Source organism: Acomys russatus, chromosome 20, assembly GCF_903995435.1.
Source record: "Acomys russatus chromosome 20, mAcoRus1.1, whole genome shotgun sequence".
Taxonomy (NCBI): Eukaryota; Metazoa; Chordata; class Mammalia; order Rodentia; family Muridae; genus Acomys; species Acomys russatus.
In genome coordinates, this window is record NC_067156.1 from 23,201,725 (window position 1) to 23,226,632 (window position 24,908).

Consider the following 24,908-nt stretch of genomic DNA (forward strand, 5'->3'; position numbering starts at 1 on the left):
TCAACCTTGTAGATAAGGTTGGAAAGCAAGTATTCTTTTGGAGATTAAAAATAAAACAATTACATCAAGCATTTACTAAAAGATACCAGCATAAATTTTAATATCTGAAGTAAAAAAATTATTTCCAAGTGTCCATGAAGTCATCTTGTCCCCGTGTGCTGTTTTCATCAGGTATAGTTTGTAAGCTACAGCTCATGCTCATTAGATTCCCTTTGAAAACTCCAGATCATGTGAGTAGCTCCACTCTATTAAAACCTAATCTCAGCCAGGGGTGTTGATGCATGCCTTTACTCCCAGCACTCAGGGAGGCAGAGGCAGGTGGATCTCTGTGAATTCCAGGCCAGCCTGGTCTACAGAGTGAGTTCAGGATAGGCAAGGCTACACAGAGAAACCCTGTCTCAGAAAACCACAAATTGTGACATGGGAATAGGGGGCATACATAAAGGTCATTCCAGCCAGATCTCGTGACATACGCCCATAATCCTATCATTAGGAAGGCAGAGGCAGGAGGAACCCAGCTTAGGCTACACCAAGAAACCCTGCCTTTAAAAAATAAAAGTCACTATTATTCAAGCTGACTTCCCTATGGCCAGAACAAAAGCATAATTTTTTTCTCCCTTGTCTATCCCACTCCCTACAGAAATCTTGTTTCTGAGGCCGGGCGTGGTGGTACATGCCTTTAATCCCAGCACTCGGGAGGCAGAGGCAGGTGGATCTCTGAGTTCGAGGCCAGCCTAGTCTACAAAGCTAGGAAGACAGCTAAGACAACACAGAGAAACCCTGTCTCGAAAAACCAAAAAGAAAAAAAGAAAAGAAATCTTGTTTCTGTAGCATCACTTATGCTGTAAAAACATTTGGGGTGCAGGGTGTGGAGAGACTATGGGAAGGCCAAGACCTGCCATTCTGAATAGAAGGGAGACTTGCTGGCTGGCAGAAGACAGTATCTGTTCCTGCCATATTTCTGTCTGCCCCTGAAGGGGCTTCCATAGGCTGTGCCCCAGGCTGCTTCTGTCTGTAAAGATGAGAAGAACATAGGTCCTTGGAGAACAGATGTGGCTGTTCTTCACCGGAGGTAACGTTTAATGTTGGTCTAGCAGAGTGCTGACTTGAGTCAACTACGGTGTGACTGAAGACAGGTTGAGTGGAGAAACTCTCCGTGTGGGAGTATTGTTTGCAGACAGTGAGGCAGGGAGGAAAAAGGTACCAGGCGTGTCAGTGGTGGGCGTCTCCCCTTGGTTCCGCAGCTGCAGGATTTGGCGGAGCAAGGCCTTGCCTTCTTCCCGGGTCTGAAACAAAGTCACAGCTATTTCAAGATGTGTTCAATGCTATTCTCAGAAACTGGTTATTAAGCTAGGTGGTGGTGGTGCACGCCTTTAATGCCAGCACTAGGCAGAGGCAGGCAGATATCCGAGTTCGAGGCCAGCATGGTCTACAAAGTGAGTCCAGGGCAGCCAAGACTACATAGAGAAATCCTGTCTCACAAAGCCAAAAAGCAAAAACACTGGTTATTAAAATACTGTTCAGATCATTCCTCACAAGCAAAAGGAGTCCTGCCCCCCTTTAATAAAAAAAGGTATCATTCAATGGATGACTTCTGAGGGTCAAAGCAAGCTTCCTACACATCAGGGTAAAGATTATACATTTTGGCCTAAAATCCAAACCCTTTAAAATCTAATACTCACATCGTTAAATGCACAACATTTTTGGGCACAAGTTGAAGCTTCATCCCACAGCTTGCACTTAAAATAGTACTGGGCCAGATAGCGGAAGGCTGTGCTCTCCTCCAAGTGCTCCACTGTTTCCTAGATAGGGAAAGCAGGCGTGACTGAGATGACAAGAACCCTTCAGTGACAAAGCTCTCATGCTCTGACACATACCCCACAGGAATAGATATCTTGGATGTATTTGATGTAACACTGGGCAGCCTGCTCTGACTCAGTCAACTGTTCATGAAGCCTACAAAAGAAATAAAAGTCACACCACTAACCAATCAGAGATTAAAAAGTGAAGATGTAATTAAAATCAGAAATGACAGGTAAACAAGTAAATTTTAATACAAATTACATATAAAGACACAGAAGACTATCAGTGCCCACTAGATGGTTATTCTAAGAAAGTTTAGGGCTGAGAGCAATAATGCACACCTACGTAACGCAGGTGGATCTCTGAGTCTGAGGCCAGCTTGGTCTACAAAGTGAGTTCTAGGACAGCCAACACCACACAGAAAAGCCCTGTCTTGAAGGACTCAGCTTCCCTTGGGGTTCTGGCCACTGGGAGTTTGACCATGCTCCAGTGAGTATATGAACAACACAAACCAGACTTGAGGTTTTGTTGGTTTTTTCCCTTTTTAGGGGTGGGGAGTGACACAGTGGACATAAAAAGACTGGGAAGTGAGCATGATTGGAGTGCCCAAATGATGATGATGATGATGTTGTTATTTTTGTTATTATTATTATTTTGGTTTTTTGAGACAGTGTTTCTCTGTGTAACAGCCCTGGCTGTCTTGGACTCACTTTGTAGACCAAGTTGGCCTTCAACTCACAGAGCTCTGCCTGCCTCTGCCTCCTGAGTGCTTGGATTAAAGACGTGCACCACACCTGACTCCCAAATAATTTTTTGAAAAGCAACAGGTGTCCACCCAGGGGTACAGAGCAAGATTGGAAGGCAAGCCTGGTGACTGAGTTCAATCCTCAGGGCTTACATAGTGGCAGGAGTGAACTGACTCCCACAAGTTGGCCTCCGACTTCCAACACACATGCACAATTTTAAGAAAATGTTTTTAAAAAGAGTAATTAACTTAAACTGGACAGTGGATAATATACCCTTAACAAAAATTTCCTGCCGGGTGTGGTGGCACATAATAACAGTAATAATTCTGGGGCTGGAGAGCTAGCTCAGCAGGGCTGGGTGTGGTGGCGCACACCTTTAATCCCAGGGCTCAGGGAGGCAGAGGCAGGCAGATATCTCTGAGTCCGAGGCCAGCCTGGTCTACAAAGTGAGTCTAGGACAGTCAAGGCTAGAGAAACTCTGTCTTGAAAAACCAAAAAAAGAAAACAACAACAACAACAAAATGCTGTTAATATTGGTGAGAATGAAAACTATAGCAAACAACTATTACTGAGCAAACACAGGCTCTGATGCATGCTAGACAGGCTCTGATGCATGCTAGACCAGTCCTCAACCACTGAACTGAACTTCTAGTCTATCATGTCTTTTTCAACTCTTGCCTAATAGTAAATCTATTTCCAATTTAAAATGAAGTGCCACTCTCTAGAGTGAAGAGGCTAAGGCTAGACCAGAACTCTGTGCCTAGCATTTATAAGATCCTGGATTCATCCGGAACATTGGGGGGGGGGCGGGGCGGGGCGGGGGAGGAAGGTGTGCTCAATTGCCAAACTAGCATTTCTACACCCTGCTCCACCCACATATTTATATATGAGCAACACTCCAGGAAAACTAACATAAGCATCAGAAATATTCACTTACTTTGCCAGCTTCACGAGAGCCATTTTCTCCACATCTCCCACAGCATATGCCCTCCAATAACACTGTCAAAGAACAAACAGGTCACTTCTGGCTACTGCTCATGTGCAACAATCTGCACCTTCTAGAAACTCAGGCTTTCAGGATGCAGAGTATTTTCTGAACAGTGATAGGTCCAAGCTACATGTAGACATCCACACTGTAATCTCAGCCTACATTTCTTTTTATACTATATACCTACACAATATTCATATGTTGCTATACACAGAGCAGACTATAGAAAAGGGGGCGGGGGGGCGGATCACAGCACATACAGCCCAAGCTCAACTTCTCCAGGCCGAAATTTGAGGTACCTTTTTGGCTTCCACTAGTTGATTGAGTTTCTCATAACATTCTCCTAAGGCAACCAGCATACGAGAATCATTGGGACTATGAAAAAGAGCAACATCATCAGAGCAAAGATTTACCTCAAGTCTTCAACTGAAAGATTACTCTCTACTATTTCCATGCTACTCCAAATCTATGAAAGGACTGTTCTTCAGTCAAATGCTTCATTTAACTACATTATATTGTGTTCATAATTATCCTTAAGACCCACAAGCAGAAGACATTAAGTAAAAATAACTAAACCACACCCTTTAGGTCTGAGAAAAACGGTATCTTATCAACCCTTCCCACATTGTTAAATAACCAACTTACCGAAGCTGGTGGGCCCGTCTGTAATAATACAGGCAATAGAATGGCATCTTAAGGATTTCGTAGGTCTGCCCAAGGCCATACCAAGCTCTGTAGTCTCTCTTGTTGACCTCAATGGCATGTCTACAAAACAGACCAACACACTAGTGGCATCGCAAAATAATTAAGGTTAGTAACACACAGGTGTAACAGAGGCTTCCAATACAACAGAAAAATGTTACACTCACCCCTCCCCTGCCCTACTAGATGCTCACCGATAAGCCTGAATAGCAGCAGACGTGTTTTTCATTTCCATGTACTCATGGCCCATCAGTGTCCAGGCCCCAAGATAACGAGGATTTAATTTTAGAGCTCTCTGGAAATATAAGGCTGCTTTCTCATGCTGGGAACGCAAGCTATAATAATTGCCTGATTTAAAACAAAAACAAAATACAACATAGTAAAACAACACACACATATACATATAAACAGAAGTAAAGGGCCTAGAGAGATGGCTCAGTGGTTTAAGAACACTGGATGCTCTTCCAGGTTCAGTTCTCAAAACCCACATGGCAGCTCCCAACCACCTGTAACTACAGTGCCAGATCTGACACCCTCTTCAGGCCTCCTCTTGTACCAGGCACATACATACTTACACACACACACACACACACACACACACACACACACACACACACACACAGGCAAATAATTATAAACAACATAAATCTTTAAAAATAAAAATAAACATTAAAAAAAAAAAAAAAAAAGCTGCCGGGTGCAGTGGCTCACACCTTTAATCCCAGCACTTGGGAGGCAGAGGCAGGTGGTTCTCTGAATTTGAGGCCAGCCTGGTCTACAAGGTGAGTCCAGGACAGCCAAAGGCTACACAGAAAAACCCTGCCTCAAAAAAGCAAAAAACAAACAAACAAAAATGAAAAACAGTTCCCTTTCTTTCTTTTTTTCTTTTTGGTTTTTCGAGACAGAGTTTCTCTGTGTAGCTTTGGCTGTCCTAGACTCACTCTGGAGACCAGCTGGCCTAGAACTCACAGCGATTTGCCTGCCTCTGCCTCTCGAGTGCTGGATTTACAGGTGTTCACCAGACAGTTCACCACCACACCCGGCGTACTGGCCTTGAACTTACAGCTCAGCTGGGCGTGGTGGCAAACACCTTTAATCCCAACACTTGGGAGGCTGAGTTCAAGGTCTGTAGAGTCCTTGGTCTACAAGTGTGTCCAGGACAGCCAGGGCCACACAGAGAATCCCTGTCTCGAAAAACAAAACAAAACAACAACAAAAAAGTAGAGCTCTGAGCTTCATGCCCGTGCAGCACAGCTGTTCTATCACTACTGTTTGTGCACAGAGAAAAGAGCCATTTAGGGCACTGTGAAAGATACTAAGAGTCTAAAAGCTACCTGTCTTACTGTGAGTCATGAATGGACATGCAAAATATGGTAGACCCAAACAATGGGAGACAATCCAGGAAGGAAAGAAATACTTTAGATGGTACAAACTTTGTAAGTCTCAGAAGCATGCTGGCTGAGTGGGTGGCAAATGCTTTAAATCCAAGCATTTTGGAAGAAAAGGTAGGCAGAGCTCTTTAAGTTTGAGGCCACTCTGGTCTGCACAGCAAGCTCCAGACACCCAGAGGAAAGAAGGAAGGAAGGAAAAGAAAGATGCTAACTAAAAAGTTAGACAGTAATATTTTATTAATATTAAGTAATATTATTAATTTATATAAAATTCCTGTAAGAGGCAAATTTATAAGCTAGAAAGCTAACCAGTGGACTGGGGTAAGGGAAAGGAACTAACCACAACTAGACAAAGGAAAATTCTTGTGCTGATGGATTCCGACTGTAATGTCGTTAACAAAATTGTAAATCTGCAAAATCTCTTCAACCATGAACTTAAAAACAGGTAAGTCTTATGGTTTGCTAACTGTTCCAATGAAGCTTTTCTTAGCCAGGCAGTGGTGGCTTTAATCCCAGAACTCAGAGAGGCAGAGGCAGGTGATCACTGTGGTCTGCCTGCACTCACCTGTAGACCAGGCTGGCCTTGAACTCACAAAGATCCACCTGCCTCTGCCTCCCAAGTGCCGGGATTACAGGTGAGCACCACCACTGCCCAGCATGGCTATGTTTTTATCAGTGGTTCTCAACCTACGGGTCTGAACGCCTTCGGAAGCTGAACAACCCCTTTAACAGGGATCACCTAAGACTATTAGAAAACACAGATGTTTACATTCTCCTTCATGACAGTGGCAAAATCACAGTTATAAAGTGACAACAAAAATAATTTTATGTTTGGGGGTCATCACAACAAGAGGAACTGTTTGTTATTAAAGGGTGGCAGCGTTAGGGAAGTTGAGAACCACTGTTTTATATGGACCAAGAACACGCAGATAGTTATCTTGAAGAGGAAAAAGTAGAACAAGCAAAACAAATAAAATCCCATGAGCTGAACGCAGTGAAGCAGGCGTGCCTACAGGGGCAGGCCATCTTGGGCTACAAAGCGAGTTCCAGTCAAACCTAGGCTATAGGTTGAGACCTTACCTCAAAAAACAAAATAACATTTCTCTTTTGTATAAATGATATGTGCACAAATAAGCCAGCAAAGACATATATTATACTGACTTGTAGGGAACATGAGATACTAGTAAGTAAAATAATGAACATTTGAAGTAATTATATAAATGATTCCATTTTAGTAAGACAACATCAATAAAAACTCTCTATATGTTCTTAAAATAATTCTAGGTTGTTTTATGAAAAATCAATTATATTCACTGTTTGTACTCTGTCTGTGTCTGATTATTTATGGTAAGTTCGAACTCAATTTCACACCCACCTAGAAGAAAGCAATAGGGTATTATGACCTCTATAGCCATACTTTATATACTGAAATTACATGTCTTTTAATTTTAGTACTCAGGAGGCAGAGGCAGGAAGATATCTATTAATTCTAGGCAGCCTGGTCTACAGAGTCAGTTCCACAAAAACCTGGGCTCTGTAGATAAGTTCTGCCTTAAAAATAAAATAAAAGAAAAGAAAAAAAAAGGAATTCACTTGCAACCTTACTACTTGAGAGGTATTTAGGAGGCTAAAAAGGAAGCAGAGGCAGGTGGATCTCTGTGAGTTAGAGGCCAATTTGGTGCACAAAGCAAGTGTTGGGCAGACAAGGCTGCATAGAGAAATCCGGTCCCAAGAACAACAACAAAAAAGAAAAAACAAAAACAAAAGCAAGCAAAACAGAGCTGGAGAGAGGCCTCAGCACCTAGGGGAGAATACTGATTTTGTGGGGGAACTGAGCTTGATTCTTAGTCCCTATGTTACGAGGCTCACGAGTGCCAGGATCTGACTGGAGGTGGGTATCCGCACTCATAGGCCAAGACTTAAGCACAAAAATTTTTTAATTAAAATTTTCAAAAGTAGCCGGGCGTGGTGTCGCACGCCTTTAATCCCAGCACTCGGGAGGCAGAGGCAGGCGGATCGTTGTGAGTTTGAGGCCAGACTGGTCTACAAAGTGAGTCCAGGATGGCCAAGGCTACACAGAGAAACCCTGTCTCGAAAAACCAAAAAAAAAAAAAAAAAAAAAAAATTTTTTTTCAAAAGCAAACCAGACATGGAAGCTCATGACAATAATCATAACACTTGGGAACTTAAGGCAAAAGAAGTGCCATGAGTTAGAAGCCTGTGTGGGCTAAAGAATTCTACATTATTCTGCGATAGGGAGAGACACTCAGAGAACCTGTAAGATGAGTCTGGAGCAGCAGCTCCTCAGTTCAGAGCACAGGCTACTGTTGCAAAGGACTTGGGTCAATTCCCAGCACCCACATGGCTGTTCACAGCCACCTATAACTCCAGTTCCAGGGTCCCAAGCCCTCTTTTGCCTCCATGCAACCAGGCATACCATGCAAGCAAAATATCTTTACAGATAAAAATAAAATTTTAAATTAAAAAAAGAAAAAACTCTAAGATGGCTCTGAGGTTAAGAGCACTGGCTGCCAGGCCTAATAACCTGAATTTGAGCCCTAGGACCCATATGGTAAAAAGAGAATCTCTTCAAATTGTCCTCAGACCTCCACAGTACACCTTGGAACACATATCTTGGTACATAAATGCACATGCACACACACAGATAAATATAATAAAAGTAAGAATAAAAATATGGCTAGCGCAGAGGCAGGTGGATCTTTGAGTTTAAGGCTAGCCTGGTCTACAAATTGAGTTCAGGACAGCTAAGATTATTACACAAAGAAACCCTGTCTAGAAAAAAATAAAAACAAAAAAACAAAAAAACAGGGCTAGCAAGATAGGTTTTAGGCCAGCCAGTCTATACAAATGGTTGGGCTGCCGAGCAGTGGTGGTGCATGCCTTTAATCCCAGCACTTGGGAGGCAGAGGCAGGCAGATCTCTGTGAGTTCGAGCCCAGCCTGGTCTACAGAGAGAGTCCAGGACAGCCAGGTGTTACACAGAGAAACCCTGTCTCGAAAAAATAAGCAAATGGTTGGGCTTAGGTTCCGGAACAGATCTTGTCACAAAGTATGAAGGTGGAGCCAGGAGTGGTGATCTGTCTTGGATGGCAACATCCAGGAAGGAATATATATTTATTTATCTCAAAAAAGTAAAAGAAAAACAGAGATAAGGAGAGATCTTAAGAGAAATAAAAGTAGTTAACTCTCACCAATTACACAGCATGTTTCTACTCGGTATTTATCAATTTCACAGAGGTTATGTGCCAGATAACTCAATTCGGACTTCATGCTCTGGGAAAAAAGAGGAAGACCACGTGAGCCAGAACAAGCACCCTGAATTGTTTTTTCTGTAGCTAGTGCAAACATGATAATCTAATACAGAAGCTTCATCAAGAGAAACAAATTACCCTGACGTAAAGAAGATTGGAGAATGTGTCCATATTTTCAATCCTGTAAGGATCTTGTTTCCTCAGCTCATTAAAAATGGAAAGGGCTTTGTCAATATCTGCAGAAAGAATACAGAGTTCAGAACCCAACTAAGCACAGCTCCGCTTTGCCAGCACCCACTGTGCTCAGTCACTCACCTCTGATATTGTGATAGGCAACGGCGATTTGGGAAACAATGTATGAGCTCTTGGAGAAGCCCACATCAATGAGATGCTGATACTTCTGCAAGGCCTCCTCTATCAGCTGCAACTCTGTGTATATGTGAGCCAAGAAGAACTCTTTCATCCAGGTGTCGGGCAAAGACAGGAATTTCAGCTGGCACCAGAAGAGAAGGACACACTTAATACAATCTAGCCTTTCTCCCAAAAGAACACCAAAGAGCCATCATTGCTTTCTAAAAGAATTTATCTCTAAAATTTTATTGGAATGCCTACAAATAAATACAGGATAATCCTACTAAGTTTGACTTACAAGCATAATTAGGAGAGAATGGCCTAATAAGTAGGATAGACTTCAAAAAAAGAAGGCACAAAACAAACAAACAAAACCACACAAAACTTGAGAGAATAAGTAGACTTTAAATAGAAACAGAGAGAAGAGAATAAAGAAAGCATTCCAGTCAAAGTTTGAAGAAGCCATATGCAAAAAAAAAAAACAAAAACAAAAAAACCAAGACTTGTTCCCATCACACACCAGAGAAGAAGAGTCAATGAAACCCTACTCAAATTTCTGCCCGAGGTGTTTCACTCAGCTTCTTATAGCTCAGCACTCAGTAGGCTAGAACAGGAGGACTGCCACAAATTTGATGCCAGTCTGGTCTACACAGAGGCCATCTTAAAAAAAAAGAAAAAAGAGCTGTGCATGGTGGTACACACCTTTAAACCAAGCATACAGGAGGCAGAGGCAGGAGCTCTGTGAGATCCTGGTCTATAGAGAGAGTTCCAGGACAGCCAGAGCTACATAAAGAGACCCAGTCTGGGGGAGGGGGCTGCTCTTACGTAGAGCTGGGCTCAATCCCCTGCACCCACATGGTGGCTCACAACTGCTTATAACTCCAGGGATTCTGATGCCTTCTGGCCTCCTTGGGCACCAGGCACACATAGGGTGCACATCCATTCATGCAGGCAAACAAACACTCACACATATAAAATAAAACTAAGTAAGTCCTTTTCTAAATAATTTTTTAAAATGTAATTTTGGAAATGGTGTTCAGGATGACTTGGAAATGCAGGAGTGTGAACCAGAGCTAGAAAGAAAGGGTCTATTATTTAAATGATCCAGATGTGAGATGCTAACAGACGTGACAGACAAGCAAGAGAAAGATTTCTATAGAGAAGTAACCAAGGCACTGGATAGGAGAGACAGAAGAAAAGGAGGAGACAGTCCAGGAGACGTTGAGACTGGATGTCTTGGACTTATAATGCATGTCAGTGGTAGAGAGCTTTCTCAGCTCAGGGACAGATCTAGATTTAATCTCTACTATGATCAATATCAACTGTACCCACCCCCACTGAGCCCAGGATATCTTGAGTAGTGATAATAATGATCAAGTTGGAAAGAAGAAAAAAATAGGATAGGCAAAAGAGATTTTTGATATGCCAAAAAACCAAAAAACCAACCAAACAAACAAAACTTGCTTTTGTGCCAGACATAGTGGTACAGGTCTTTAATCCCAGCACCCAGGGAGGCAGAGGCAAGCAGATCTCTGAGTTCCAGGTCAGAGTGGTCTATAGAGTGAGTTCAGGACAGCCAGGGCTACACAGAGAAACACTGTCATAAAACAAAACAAAAAATGCTTTTGCATATTTTGAGTTCAAGGAAAGCATAACATAGAGGTGAATACAAATAAAGATCCATTTTTAGACACTGACTTAGCAGCACAAACCATTGTGGGGGAAGGGAAGAATCAATCCACCTTTAGCTTTTGTTGTTTTTGAAATAAGAACTCACAGTGTAGCCGTGGCTGGCCTGAAACTCAATATATAGATCACAATAGCCTTTAACTCGGAGATCCTCCTCCCAGGTGCTGAGATTAAAGGCCTTCACCACCAGGCTTAGCTCACCTTTAGCTCTTTACGAGCAACAAAGGAGAGCACATTGTGTATCGACTACTGAAGGAGGACAAAATGAGTCCTATAAACAAAATTCACAGACAGCAAATAATAAAAAGCATTTCAGGGCAGGGTAGAGTGGCACACACCTTTAATCCCAGCACATGGGACACAGCCTGGTCTACACAGAGCTCCAGGATAGCCAGGGCTACATAGAGAGCCTCTGTCTCAAACAAACAAAAAGCTAGGCACGACAGTACACCCCTAAAGGTCCAGGGAGGTAGAGGCAGAATGACGACCAGGCTAAATAACTCCCAGGCTACCTAGCTCAGCCTTTACAGCTACAACAGTGTTGCAAAACAAACAAAATAGTGAAAGGGACTGGGGACACAGCAAAGAGCTAGCTATGAACAAAGGCTATATAGAGTGGTGGCAGGCTTTCTCCCCACAGGATTATCACAGATTACAAAGGGTTTCCCATGAACCTCAGGTCAATTTACCATCTCTTTGTCTGTGATCAGGTTACACAGCTCCAACCAGGCTCCCCAATGCAAAGGCAAAACATGAGTAGCCTCCACAAACACATCAATGGCCTCTTTCACCAAGTCCAGTTTCCGAAGCACCACCCCGTACCTGGGAAAGAGGGAGGTTAATGCTGAGCGATCTCCTCTACTCAAGAAGCAAACTAGCAGCTGAAAGCCCCAGACCCTGTAACACTCACAGGTAAAGGCCAAATCCATCGAGTCCCCGAGCTTGGTGCTTCCTGCTGAGCTCCACTCTCAGTTCTCTGAGAGCCTCATTTTTCACCTGCCCTTTTTCTAGGGGTCCTAAGAGAGAAACAGTCTCTTATCTGAAGAAAGAAGGCTCGTTTTCATCCTCAGATACAGCATATATTTGTTATCATCAACCAAAACTACACCTGCAACCTAATAATTGCAGGTGGCCCATTCCCTCACACAATCCGTTCAATCTGGATAACAGCTGCTGTGCAGTCCTAAGTTAACAATGCTTACAAATCAGAAGCTTCTATTAAAACTGAATTATCCACCTTAGGTTGCAGAAAGCAAACATGGGTCAAAGGGAACAAGCACGCCACCAGGCTCATTCCCACAACAGCCTTCAGGTGGATCTGGGTGACAATGGTAGCTGAGATAAGCCACGAACTCTCCATTCTGCTTGGGCCTTGCAGTCTAGTCATTATAGTAAGTGCATGGCCTGTGTGGCCTGTGTGGCCTGTGTGGCCTGTAAGCATGCAGCCCTGCTTTTCCATCTAAAAGGTTAGGACAGGAAAAATAAAATCATACCTAGGCTATCAACTGTTTCATCATCCTTCTTTTTCTCTCCAGACTGCAAGAGAGGGGAAAAAAAAAAAGGAAGAAATCAACAAGTAGTTTTTTTTTTTTCTTTCCCAGCTTATTCTAAAATTAGTGGCTTGGTTCTATCTATAGAGTTAACTAATGTCTCAGCAAAATAACATCCACCTTATAAACAACCATTCATTCAGGTGTTCCCACTGGATAAATATGGAACAAACTGAATACCAAACACTTAAATATATTAATGAATTGTTTTTTTACATTAATGATTTATAGAATAGTTAAATATATGAGAATCCATGAGTTGGTATTGATACAAATGTGGAAGGGGATATAGTTCTCCTCGTGTTGACGAAGGGTGGAGAGAATGCTAGAATGGAAAAAACAAAGCATTTTGCAACATCAGGAAAAAGTGCTTTGAGGAGCAAAATGTCTGTTTCAGGCAAAAATCAGGAACGGATATTTTGGCTGAAGATGTAGTTAGGTGTTAAGAGTGCCTGCCTTGCTGGGTGTGGTGGCATACGCTGTAATCCCAGCACCAGGAATGCAGGGACAGGCAGATCTATGACAGTTCAAGGCCAGCCAGGTCTACAAAGGGAGTCCAGGATAGTCTGTCTGTCTGTCTGTCTGTCTATCTATCTAATTTTTTGAGACAGGGTTTCTCTGTGTGCATCGCCTTTTTAAAAAGAAGTCAAACTGGGCATGGTGGCGCACACTTTCAATCTCAGCAAGGAGAGGCAAAGGCTGGCAGATCTCTGAATTCAAGGCCAGCCTGGTCTACAGAGTGAGTTCCAGGACAGCCAAGGATTCACAGGGAAACCCTGTCTTCAAAAAACAAAAAAAGAAAAACCAAATATAATAATAAGTAAATGAATAAAAATGTAAAGGAGCCAGTAAGAAGGCTCAGCAGGTAAATGAACTTGCTACCAAGACTGATGGGCAGAATGTTATTCCCAGGGATCCACAGGTAGAGACCAGCTCCCTCACGCTGTCCTCTTTATGCTGCTTTACCTCCCACCAAAAATTAATTTAAAAAAACAAGTAAGTAAACCTAAAGCATTAATAAATACAAAAGACAGAAAGGGGCTGGAGGTATAGCCCAGTTAGAAGCATGTTTGCTTAGCATGTAGGAAGCTTTGGGTTGATTCCAGCACTGCATGGACTGGAGAAGGGAGCACACGCCTACAACCCCAGCACACGGGAGGCGGAAGGAAGAGAAGCAGCAGTTTAACAGGGGTCAGCCTGGGCTACATGAGACTGTCTTGAAAAAAGGAAATATTTGGACTTGTATACTTACATTGTATACATTCTCATTAAGGAAAAATTTCTCCAAAACATCAGCAAAAGCTGCTACTTTTTCTACCATAACTTGTCCAAACAAGTTCTGCTATATGCATAGACTACAAATTGAAAAAACAAGAAAAGCCACATGGGGTAGTACGTGCCTGTAAACCTGACACGCTGGAGAGCTACAGCAGGAGGATTATGGATCCAGGGCAGCCTGGGCTACAAGACACGGTAAGACAGTATCCAAAACAAGCAAACAAACAATTTAAATACAGTATTAGTTTTACTTAGATTGTCACTTATTCATTTATTTATTTAGGTCTTTCTGAGATACATTCTTACTACCATAGCCATAGCTGGCCTAGACCAGTCAGGCTTTGAACTTCAGAGAAATTCTCGTGCCTCTGCCTTTAGACTGCTAGAATTCCAGGTGTATGCTGCCACACAGGCTGTACTGTTCCTTGTATTAAGGTGGCGCACGCCTTTAGTCCCAGCACTCAGGAGGCAGAGGCAGGAGGATCTCTTGAGTTCCAGGCTAACCTATAGAGCAAGCTCCAGGATAGCCAAGCTACACAGAGAAACCCTGTCTCAAAAAAACCAAAACCAAAACCAAATTAACAGCCATTAACAGTGATAAGTGAATTCATAAAACTTTAAATCAACTAAGGCTTTTTAATTCAATTCTATTTTTTAGGGCGGTTCCTTTATTTTCTGTTTTTTGGTTTTGTTTTTGTTTTTTGAGACAGGGCCATGCTATTTAGCCCAAACTGGTCTCAAACACTTCCCCCGTCTGCTTCAGGATCCCGAGTACTTGGATTCCATGTGTGTATCATCAGGTCCTGCTTTCCGGCGCTTCATTGTGAGTGAGGGTCCCTACCACCACCTGGCCTGGAACTCACTGTCACTGTGTAGATCATGTAGCCGCAAACGTGCCAAAATCCTCTGCATCTAGAGTACGGAAACTACAGATACCACCACACCTTGCAAATTCTTGAGTTCTCAATTCATAAAGACCTTACATAACCCAAAGAAAAGAGTCAGTCATCCTGTCTTTAACTACTTATTTTCTTTTCCTTTTTCTTTCTTCTTTGCTTTGTTTCGTTTCTCAAGACAGGACTTCTCTGTGTAGCCCTGGCTGCCCTGGAACTTGCTCTGTCTGTAAACCAGGGTGGCCTTGAACTCAGAGAGTCAAGGCCTCCTCTGCCTCCCAAGTGCTAGGACTAAAGGAGTGCACTACTATACATTTTTATTTCTGCACTATAACTATTAAGTACATTCACTTGGTGACTCACTGCCAAGCTATTTAAAACTTAAGCTTTTTCAAGGCTGGAGAAATGGCTCAGTGGTCCAGAGCTCTGGCTGCTCCTCCAGATGGCTCAGATTCAAATCCTAGCACCCACACAGCAGCTGATAACCATCTGTAATTCCTGTTTCAGGTGATCCAATGCCCTTTTCAGGCCTCTGGTGATACAAGGCCCATCCATGGTGCATATATATATATGTATATATATACACGCACACACACACATACATGAAGGTAAAATAGCCATATAGGTAATTTCTTTTTTTATTAAAATTTTTCCTTTTGGTTCTAAATACAGATGCCTCACCAAAGGCAGAATTACATCTTAAAGTGGACCTCACCAGGTATCTGGAATACATATAGAGGAAATAGGCTTTCTTGCTGTTGCAGCCATGCAGGAAATGTGCTGCCCGGTCATACTCTTTGACATCGAAGTAGGCCTTGGCCAGAGTGTAAGCATCCACATCCTGTGCGTCCTCCTAGGAGAAACAGGTTATGTGAGTGGTTAGGACTAGGACAGTCAAAGTTCACCTTAAAAAGCATATTCATTAACTGCAAGATGCAGGAAGAATGATTATTTTTCTTCCCAAAATGCATTCTCTTCACAGCACTCGGTAACACCATGCCTACAAATGCATGCATTGATACAATATTTTAATAACATTAGCACCTGTAAAGCCAAAGAGCCTTTTTTTGCAAGGTTGTTTTTTTTTTTTTTCCTTTTCTTTTCTCCCCCCACCCTCCCCCCCAAATAAGAAGTGGAGCCTGGCATGGTGGTGCACACCTTTGATACAAGCAATTAGGAAACAGATCTCTGTGAGTTCCAACCAAGCCTGTCTACAGAGTGAGAGAAGACAGCCAGAGCTATACAGTGAGACCTTGTCTCAAGAAAAGGGGGGGGGGGCGGTTTGGGGAGATGGTTCAGTGAGTAAAGTGCCTGCCACATACACATGATAAACTGAATTTGCACCCCCATCACCCACATAAAAACCAGACACAGCATCCCTATATCTGTAACCTTGGCACATGCCTAGAGGCAGAAAGGTGAGTTCAAGGCTATCCTCCGCTTTACATGAAATCTAAGGCCAGCCTGGGCAACAAGAGGCCCTGTGTCTAAAGAGAGAAGAGGCGAGGAAAGGCAAGAGGAGGAGGAAAGGGGAGAGGTAGGGAGAGGCGATAAACGGCATCTTGAGGGGAAAAGGTCATCCTCATTGCTGGTCCGCGGTTTCCTTATCTGTCAAGTGCAGATAATAATAGCATCTATCTTGTGTTGTAGAGAGAATTAAATAGGAAAAAGGTTTAAGTTGCCTAGAAATATACCTGGGCATGGTGACACAGGAGCTGACCACAGTGCTGGGATCAAAGGCACGTGACACGGCTCAGCCCAAACCCAATGAAGAACTATGGTATAGAAAAACGATTTCACACTGTTGCAAAAACTTCACTTCATATGTTTCTTACTAGTGTTGTCCATGTGGTCTACAAAACCTAAAAGGCTTGAGGTGTCTCTGTTTTAGATTTCTGTGTAGGCGTCGTCTGCTTACATATGTGTGTACGCCAGCCCTGGGAACTGGGCTCTAGACCTCTGCAAGAGCGGCAAACACGCTAACCACTGAACCATCTCACCAGCACAAAGATGAACTTTTTCTTAAGATTTATTTTTATTTACGTGTATGCGTACGTATCTGTATACCACCACATGCGTGTGTGGGTACCCGTAAAGGACAAAAAAGGGATTGGTTCCCCTGGAGCTGGAGTTACAAGTGGCTTTAAACCACCTCCTGAGGGTGCTGGAAATCGAACTGGGGTTCTCCGGAAAAAGAACAAGGGTCCTTCTTAACCACTGATCCATCCCTTCAACCTCGACCACGGCTGACATCTTAGGCAATAACTTTACCAATTCTCTCCAGCTTAAGGAACAGCGGAGACTACATCTTCCTAGGCACAACCAACCACCCCCTTCCCCGCATGGGCTCGCTGGTAAGGCCCGGGCCAAAGAAAGGCTCGGTTCAGCTACATCATCCCCCTGCCTCCGAGCAGCTGGTTCCCCTCCATTGACAGGACGCTGGGTACCCCTCGAGCCATATCCCTGTTAGCGGGAACCTCACTGTAACGGCGCCCCTTACCTCTGTAAGAGGCGGCGGCGGCTGCAGCTCGGACAGAGGCAAGGCCGGCAGAGAGAAGGCCAACTCCGCGGACCTGGAACACCACACAAACTGCAATCAGCCACGCGAGCCCCCGAAGCCGAGTTCCAGCGCCGCCCCGTCAGACCCCCGACCTCTCACCATTTGCTGCTGTGTAGCAGGCCCCGCTCCCGAGTGAGGCCCGCGATGAGCAGCAGCTGCTTTTTAATTTCCCGCAAGTCTGAGAAATCCGCGCTAGTGGACACACCCGGTACCGTCGGGGTGGCCGCTGCCACCGAGACAACCGAAGAACTCGCAGCCATTTTCCTCCCTGGGCCGCTCCAGCCAATCAGCAGCAACAACACTTGCTCCGCCAAACCGAAAAAGTCTAACTCTCATTGGTTTAGCCTTGCTCCGGAACAACCAATCACAAGCCTTATTCGTAATGTACCCAAAAGGCGATGGGAAAAGGGACCGTTAGGCCCTGATTGGCAAGAGCTACTGACGGAGGTAGATTAGAACAGGAAGTGAAGGGGAGGAAGATGAATACAACAGTTGGAGCGGGCGAAGGACTGAGGCATGGCAGCAAGAAAAGACGGAGAAGAGAGAGAGCCATGCACTTTAGGGGTGGTATGATTGAACGAAAAATAGAAAGAACTGTGGTTTGTAGGAAGTTTCTGTGCTATGGGAGGGCAGTGATGGATACACCCGGAAAGCATTCGCGGAATCCCCTGAGATTTTTCCTTGAAGTACATTAAGATGCACAGCCTGGACAGGAGAGATGGCTCACTTCCAGAGGTCCTGAGTTCAATTCCCAGCAACCACATGGTGGCTCACAACCATCTATCGTATGATCTGATGCCCTCTTCTGGCCTGCAAGTGTGCATGCAAGCAGAGCGTTTTAAACATAATAAATAAATAAATCTTTTTTTTAAAAAATGCACTCCCCCGTATGGAGAATTATTCTTCTTTATCACCCTCCGTTTTGCCCCCTACAGGGGAAAAATAGCCAGTACTGGTTGAGAGGCTACCTGGTGAAGTGCTAAGTACTTTTACGAATATAATACTGATTTAATTCTAAAATCAGAGCTATGGTAGCCCTCTGATTTTATCACCACAGTTTTGTACACAAGAAAGCAATCTCAGGCTCAAGAAAATTATTTAAGAGTCCAGGGCTCTTGAACTATCACCTACTGTGGGTGTAACCTCTTGCCCTGATCCTTAGCTCCCAAAAAAGGTACATGAAGATTTTTAAACATTTATTTGTTTGCTTGGTTTGTAGGGCTAGGTTCTGATGGAGCTCAGGCTGGCCTTTAATCGACTTCGTAGCCAAGGAAGGCTGGTCTTAACACGTAACTCCCTGCCTTCGCCTGTTACGTGCTGGAATTACAAATGTGTGCCATCAAGCACAGCTGACTTTTTTTTCTTAAACCCAAGCGTCTTTCCTATATCCAGAAGTGGTGCTACATGTCTGCAGTCCTATTCATCTGCAAATTGAGGAAGCAGCCCAGAAATTCTAGACTACCCTGGGGAGCATAGTGGTTTTATTTGTAAGTTATACATAGCTTACTAATTCCCTTCGGTGGTGGTCTGAATGAGAGAGACCTCCATAGGCTCATATGTTTGAATCCTTGGTCCCCAGTTGACGGGACTGGGATTAGGATTAGGAGGTGTGGCCTTGTTGGAGGAAGTGTGTCTCTGGGGATTGGCTTTGGGATTTCAAAAGCCTATTCCATTCCCAGTTAGTGCTCTCTCTCTCTCTCTCTCTCTCTCTCTCTCTCTCTCTCTCTCTCTCTCTCCCTCTCTCTCTCTCTCTCTCTTTCCTTTCTTTGTGCCTCCATGTGGATGAAGGTGTCAGCTCTCAGCTACTGCTCCAGCACCATGCCTGCCTGCTGGCTGCCATGCTCTCTGCTATAATGGCCATGGATTGTAACCCTTGAAACTGTAAACTACAAATAAATGCTTTCTTTTATAAATAGCCTGGGCCATGGTGTCTCTCCACAACAATAGAAAAGTAACTAAGACACCTTGGGAAAATTTTTGTTATTCTTTGGATTTTTCTTCTTTGTCTGGGTTTAGTTTGAGGTTCTTTTGAGACTCTTTTGAAATAGAGTCTTTCTATGTAGTGCTGGCTGCCCTAGGATTCTCTCTGTGGACCAAGCTAGCCTCAAACTTACAGAGATCCACCTGTCTCAGCCCAGAGTGCTAGGATTAAAAAGTGTGCATCACCATGCCTATAACTTTGGAGTGTTATTTTATATTTTCAGATGTAGGCGTGGAGGGGGTAGAGATGGATCAGTGAGTTAAGGTACTTGCTGTCAAGACTGACAACTAGAATTCAACCCCCAGGACACCTATGTGGTGGAAGAAGAGAAACCACTCCACACAAGTTGTCCTCTGATCTACACACAGACACATACACACACACACACACACACACAGAGAGAGAGAGAGAGAGAGAGAGAGAGAGAGAGAGAGAGAGAGAGAGAGAGAGAATAAATGTAAGAAAATGTTAAAGCCATGTGGGGTTGCATATATCCATAATTGCAGCACTTGGGAGGTAGAGGCAGGAAGACTAGGAGTTCAAAGTTATCCTTGGCTACCTTGGGAGGAGTTAAAAACCAGATTGCAAAATGAGTCTCCCCGCCCCAAAACAAAACAAAACAAACCCCCAAAGACAAAGTTAGTTTACGTAAAGTATGTTATTATAAATTCAAATGTTGTTATTAAAAATTATATTATCTTTTCACCCCTTATCAAATAAACTTCTCTATGCAACAGATAAAGGCTAATAAAGAAAACCACAACCAATCAATCAAAAGGCAGAGAGCAAGAGCTCCATGGCGTCCAGCCTCGGCTGATATGGCTACAACACAACTCCTGCACCAACGGCTCAGGAGAGCGGTACAGAAGAGGAGGAGCAGAAAGAGGATTGTAAGAGCCCGAGAAACAGGAAGTTTGCTGTGAGAATTATGGCTCCTAGAAATGCGAGAAATTTCCCACCCATGAAGTCTCATTAACATATCTGCCTAAACTAGACCTGAACAACGACAGTGGCTATGCTGACATGAAAACAGGAAGTTCAGGTGCCTCAATCCTAGACAAGGAAGTGCAGGCAACTAAGGACAGCTTAGAGTAATAAAAATAGTCTTCCTCAGGGAAGATGCCCCCTCCATTGGCTGTCCAACACCAATTGGTCAGCCCTGAAATCACACAATCTCACACACACACACACACACACACACACCATTATATAGGCTAAGCAGGTTGAAATTTACTTAGAAATATATATTTATAAACAATTAAGGGAAAAGAGGCCATGAATTTGGGAGAGAGTAGGGAGGGACTGGAAGGAACACTGAAAGCGGTCTAATTATAATTTCAAAAGATGTAAAAAATTATTAGCCAAGCACGGTGGTGCATGCCTTTAATCCCAGCACTCAGGAGGCAGAGAGAGGCAGGCAGATCTCTGTGAGTTCGAGGCCAACCTGGTATACTTAACAAGTTCCAGGCCACCAAGAACTATGTAGTGAAACCCTGGAGAAATGGCTCAGTATTAAGAGTGTTTCCTGCACTCTGGGTGGCAGTGGCTCACACCTTTAATCTCAGGCAGAGGCAGGCAGATCTCTGTGAGTTCAAGGCCAGCCTGGTCTATGGCCAGCCTGGTCTATGGAGCAAGTTCCAGGAAAGCTAGGGCTACAAAGAGAAACACTGTCTCAAAAAACACCGAGAGAGAGAGAGAGAGAGAGAGAGAGAGAGAGAGAGAGAGAGAGAGAGAGAGAGAGAGAGAGAGAGAGAGAGAGCGCGAGCGCGAGCGAGCACATCTCCTCCCCTTGGGAAGGATGAGAGTTCAGTTTCCAGCACTCACATCGAACTCACAACTCCCATGAACTCCGGCTGCTGACACTCTCTTATTAGGGGATCTCTTAGGTACCCACATGCACAGACACACAAATGCATGTGAATAAAACTAAAACCTTTGAAAAGTATATTTAAGTCTGTGACTTCTCACTACGCATAAGGTTTTGAGGTGTTCACAAGGGATAAGGGTTAGTGCTGCAGGCATATTTTTCTCCCCTCCTTCAGAGCTCTTGTCTGTCAGGTTATTTCACACTCAGCTGTAAACCTCCTGAGTGTTTCCAAACTTGTTGTTTCAATGACATTTGTTTTGTTTGCTTTTTTCCAGACAGGGTTTCTTTGTGTAGCTCCGGCTGCCCTGGAACTCACTCTGTAGACCAGGCTGGCCTCAGACTCAGAGATCTGCCTGCCTCTGCCTCCCAAGTGCCAGGATCAAAGGCCTGATATTTGTTTTAACTGGTGTGCTGGATAGTTTTATGTCAACTTGACACAAGCTAGAGTTATCTGAAAGGAGGGAACCGCAACTGAGAAAATTCCCCCCACAAGACCCAGCTACAGGGAATTTTCTTAATGAGTGATTGATAGGGGAGGTGTGGGTGGTGCCATCCCCAGGCTGAAGTAAAACAAACAAACAGACAGACAAACAAACAAAAACCAGACTGAACAAGCCATGGCAAGCAAGCCAGTAAGCAGCACTCCCCCATGGCCTCTGCATCAGCTCCTGCCTCCAAGTTCCTACCTTGTTTGAGTTCCTTTCCTGACTTCCTTTGAAAATGGACTGTGGTCAACCAGGTGTGGCGGTGCACACCTTTAATCCCAGCACTTGGGAGGCAGAGGCAGTCAGATCGCTGTGAGTTCGAGGCCAGGCTGAACTACAAAGGAAGCCAAGGCTACAGAGAAACCCTGTCTTGGAAAAAAAGAAAAGAAAAGAAAAAGAAAGAAAGAAAGAAAAAGAAAATGGACTGGGATGTGGTGTCAGCCAAATAAGCCTCCCAGCCACCCCTCAACTTACTTTTGGTTGTGGTGTTTCATCACAGCAATAGTAGCCCTAACTAAGACAGCTGGGATCTTGACAAACGTAATCACTAATCCTCTTGGCCTCCTGCAGAACAAGTATTATTAACCCTATATCACACAGTGGAGAGTGACCTCAGATGACAGTTTAGATGAGGTGGCCTCAAGGCCTGTCCAGTGTCCATATTCTTCCACTATATTTTTATAACATTGAATAGGAGGTAGAGACTCATGAACTCCATAGATCTAAGTGTCACAGCTCTTTGAATCCTCTACTTCATCAAGTACAGCAGGGGAGGCAGGTGAAATGTCTGAAACTCGCTGGCAGACAGGGTGAGACGCAGGCTCAGTGGGTGCCTCCCCAGCGGTCAGCACTAAGCTATCAGCAGTGGTTGAGCAGGCCCCAGCAGCTGGAAAGGGAGTTCTGCCATTGTTGCCTGATCACTGGGCATCCAGTGGAAGTTCCCCAGAATAAATGGAATCTCTGAGTTCGAGGTCAGTCTAGTCTACAAAGAGAGTTCCAGGATAGCCATGGCTATTACACAGAGAAACCCTGCCTTAAAAACAAAACAAACAAACAAACAAAAAACACCAAAAAACAAAAACAAAAAGTTAAGAAAGAAAAGGGAGCTGGCATGGTCACGCATGCCTTTAATCCCAGGACTTGGGAGGCAGAGGCAGGTGGATCTCTGTGGTTTAGAGGCCATCCTGGTCTACAAAGCAAGTCCAGGACAGACAAGGCTACATAGAAAAACTCTGTCTCAAAAAACTAAAAAAGAATGTAAGGAAAAGGTATTGTAGTAGCTGGTTGTTTTTGCAGTATGGTAGGTGGTTGGGCTAAGCATAAGCACAGAAGTAACTGATCTTGGCTTCTGGATTAGTGAGTAGATGGGTAAGGACATTGACATCAGTAAGAATTAAATATGAAGGAAGGTCAGAGTGGTGTAGACATTTAATTGCAGCACTCAGCAAACAGAGGCCAGTGGATCTCTGTGAGTTGAGGCCAGTCTGGTACAACTAGAGTTCAATGCCAGTCAGGAATTCAAAGTGATAACCTGTCTTAAAAAAGAAGGAGGAGGAGGAAGAGGAGGAGGAGGAGGGGAGGAAGGGAGGAAGGGAGGAAAAAGTTCTAAATTCATGCAAAGCTCCAGTGCCATCTCCTGCTGTAATCCTGGGTCTGGCCAGCAGATGACGCTCTTCCCTTCATCCCTCCAGCTCTTCAGACTGCAGGATTAGAAAAGCTTTAGCTCAAAGGTCATGGATAAGACACCACAGAACAGTATACGCTGGGAGCTGCCTGTTCCTGGAAAGAAGGAAAGAACTCTCTGAATCCAAATTCCACAAGGAAAGAACAGGAAGTTCTCAGTGAGTCAGTTCTCGGTGTTATTATCGGTGACATTTGGGCTGCTTAATTCTTGTGTGTGTGTGTGTGTGTGTGTGTGTGTGTGTGTGTGTGTGTGTGTGTGGTGGTGTTATTTATTTATTTAATAACTACTTACCGGCCGGGCATGGTGGCGCATGCCTTTAATCCCAGCACTCAGGAGGCAGAGGCAGGCGGATCTCTGCGAGTTCGAAGCCAGCCTGTTCTACAAAGTGAGTCTAGGGCAGCCAAGGCTACACAGAGAAACCCTGTCTCAGAAAAAAACAAAAAACAAAAACAACAACAACAACAACAACAACAACAAAAGCCTCCTTACCTACTCAAGCTCTCCCGTTAGATAGATGAAGAATATGAATCTACATTCATGGACATTTCTATATTTTAGGAGAGAAAGACAATAAATGAGCAATCACACAAGGCGCTCATTAGTAATAATAGTTCTATGCCAGGTATGATGGCTCTTATCTAAACTTCTAACATTTGGCAACCTGAAGCAGGCTGTGAGTTAGGTGCTAGCCTGGGTTCTATACTGAGTTCCAGATGAGTCTGGATACAGAGTCTGTCTCAAACACAACACAACACAACAAAATAAAACAAAACAAAATAGCTGCCCTGGTGGCTCATGTCTTTAATCCCAGCACTTGGGAAGGCAGAGGCAGGTGGATCTCTGTGAGTTTGAGGCCAGCCTGGTCTGCAAAGTGAATCCAGGACAACTAGGGCTATTACACAGAGAAGCCCTGTGTCAAAAAAAAAAAAAAAACAAAAAAAACAAAAAATAAAAACAAAAACAAGTCAAGTGTGGAGACATGTCACTGCAATCTCAGCACTCAGGATTTGGAGGCAGGAGTGTAAGGTCTTCCAAAACAACAACAAAACCAGCTCTGATAAATGCAGGAAGAGTTTAGGGAGCTACAAGGATGCCTATGCTAGGCTGGGAGCAAAGTGGTCACAGGACCTCCGGTTCTTGGTTATATGCTCCTGGATAGCGCGACTCTGTATCAAGGGGTGAGTTGCTCACTGCCTTTGACTCTCCATTAACTCTGTGACTTACTCTAACCAAGAGACTACCCTGGCAGGAAGTGACATCACTTGTGAGCCTTGGCCACAAAAGACCATGCAGCTTTACCCTTCCCCTTCTTGCTACCCTGCAGACACTACACCAGGCTAGCCTCCTAGCTTTCCCCACCATTCTGGTCACTAACGGGACAACTGACTGAAACACAAAAGTGATCTCAGGCAAGACTGAGTCCATGTAAAATCAGTTGGTTGGAGCAGATTACTGTGTAGCAACACCTCACAGCAAGGGGGCCTAATTTGGCCTGGGGAGTACATCAAGAAGACTGCCTCGACTGCCTCAGGTTCAAGCAGAAACCGGAAGGATGTGTAGGAGTCAGTCCCACAGTGTGAAGGAGGTATCCAGGCAGCAGAACCAATAGCTTTGAGTGCCTTGAGCTATTACTGTGTGCCTGCGGACCCACGTGGAGATTGTGCATCAC

General features: G+C 44.1%; 1 protein-coding gene across 1 annotated transcript; it reads right to left on the reverse strand.

The window, feature by feature from the left end:
- Window positions 1-758: 758 nt before the first annotated feature.
- Window positions 759-17,503, reverse strand: Cdc23 (cell division cycle 23). Its single transcript, XM_051163180.1, has 16 exons — window positions 17,322-17,503; window positions 17,163-17,235; window positions 15,378-15,515; window positions 12,435-12,477; window positions 11,852-11,957; window positions 11,631-11,763; window positions 9,217-9,394; window positions 9,040-9,137; window positions 8,842-8,923; window positions 4,434-4,587; window positions 4,183-4,302; window positions 3,837-3,912; window positions 3,487-3,548; window positions 1,878-1,956; window positions 1,683-1,802; window positions 759-1,286 (listed from the first exon to the last, which is right to left on the reverse strand). The coding sequence occupies exons 1-16, from the start codon at window positions 17,480-17,482 to the stop codon at window positions 1,116-1,118; spliced, it is 1,794 nt and encodes a 597-aa protein (XP_051019137.1). The 5' UTR covers window positions 17,483-17,503; the 3' UTR covers window positions 759-1,115.
- Window positions 17,504-24,908: the final 7,405 nt, after the last annotated feature.

What these genes read in the sequence shown, in the direction of transcription:
- Cdc23 (XM_051163180.1), bottom strand. Translation starts at nt 17,482, where the DNA reads ATGGCTGCGAGTTCTTCGGTTGTCTCGGTGGCAGCGGCCACCCCGACG. An exon ending in ATATGTATTCCAGATACCTG is followed by an intron (nt 12,478 to 15,377) that starts GTGAGGTCCACT and finishes CCTCTCTTGCAG; the next exon opens with TCTGGAGAGAAAAAGAAGGA. An exon ending in GATGGATTTGGCCTTTACCT is followed by an intron (nt 11,764 to 11,851) that starts GTGAGTGTTACA and finishes CCTCTTTCCCAG; the next exon opens with GTACGGGGTGGTGCTTCGGA.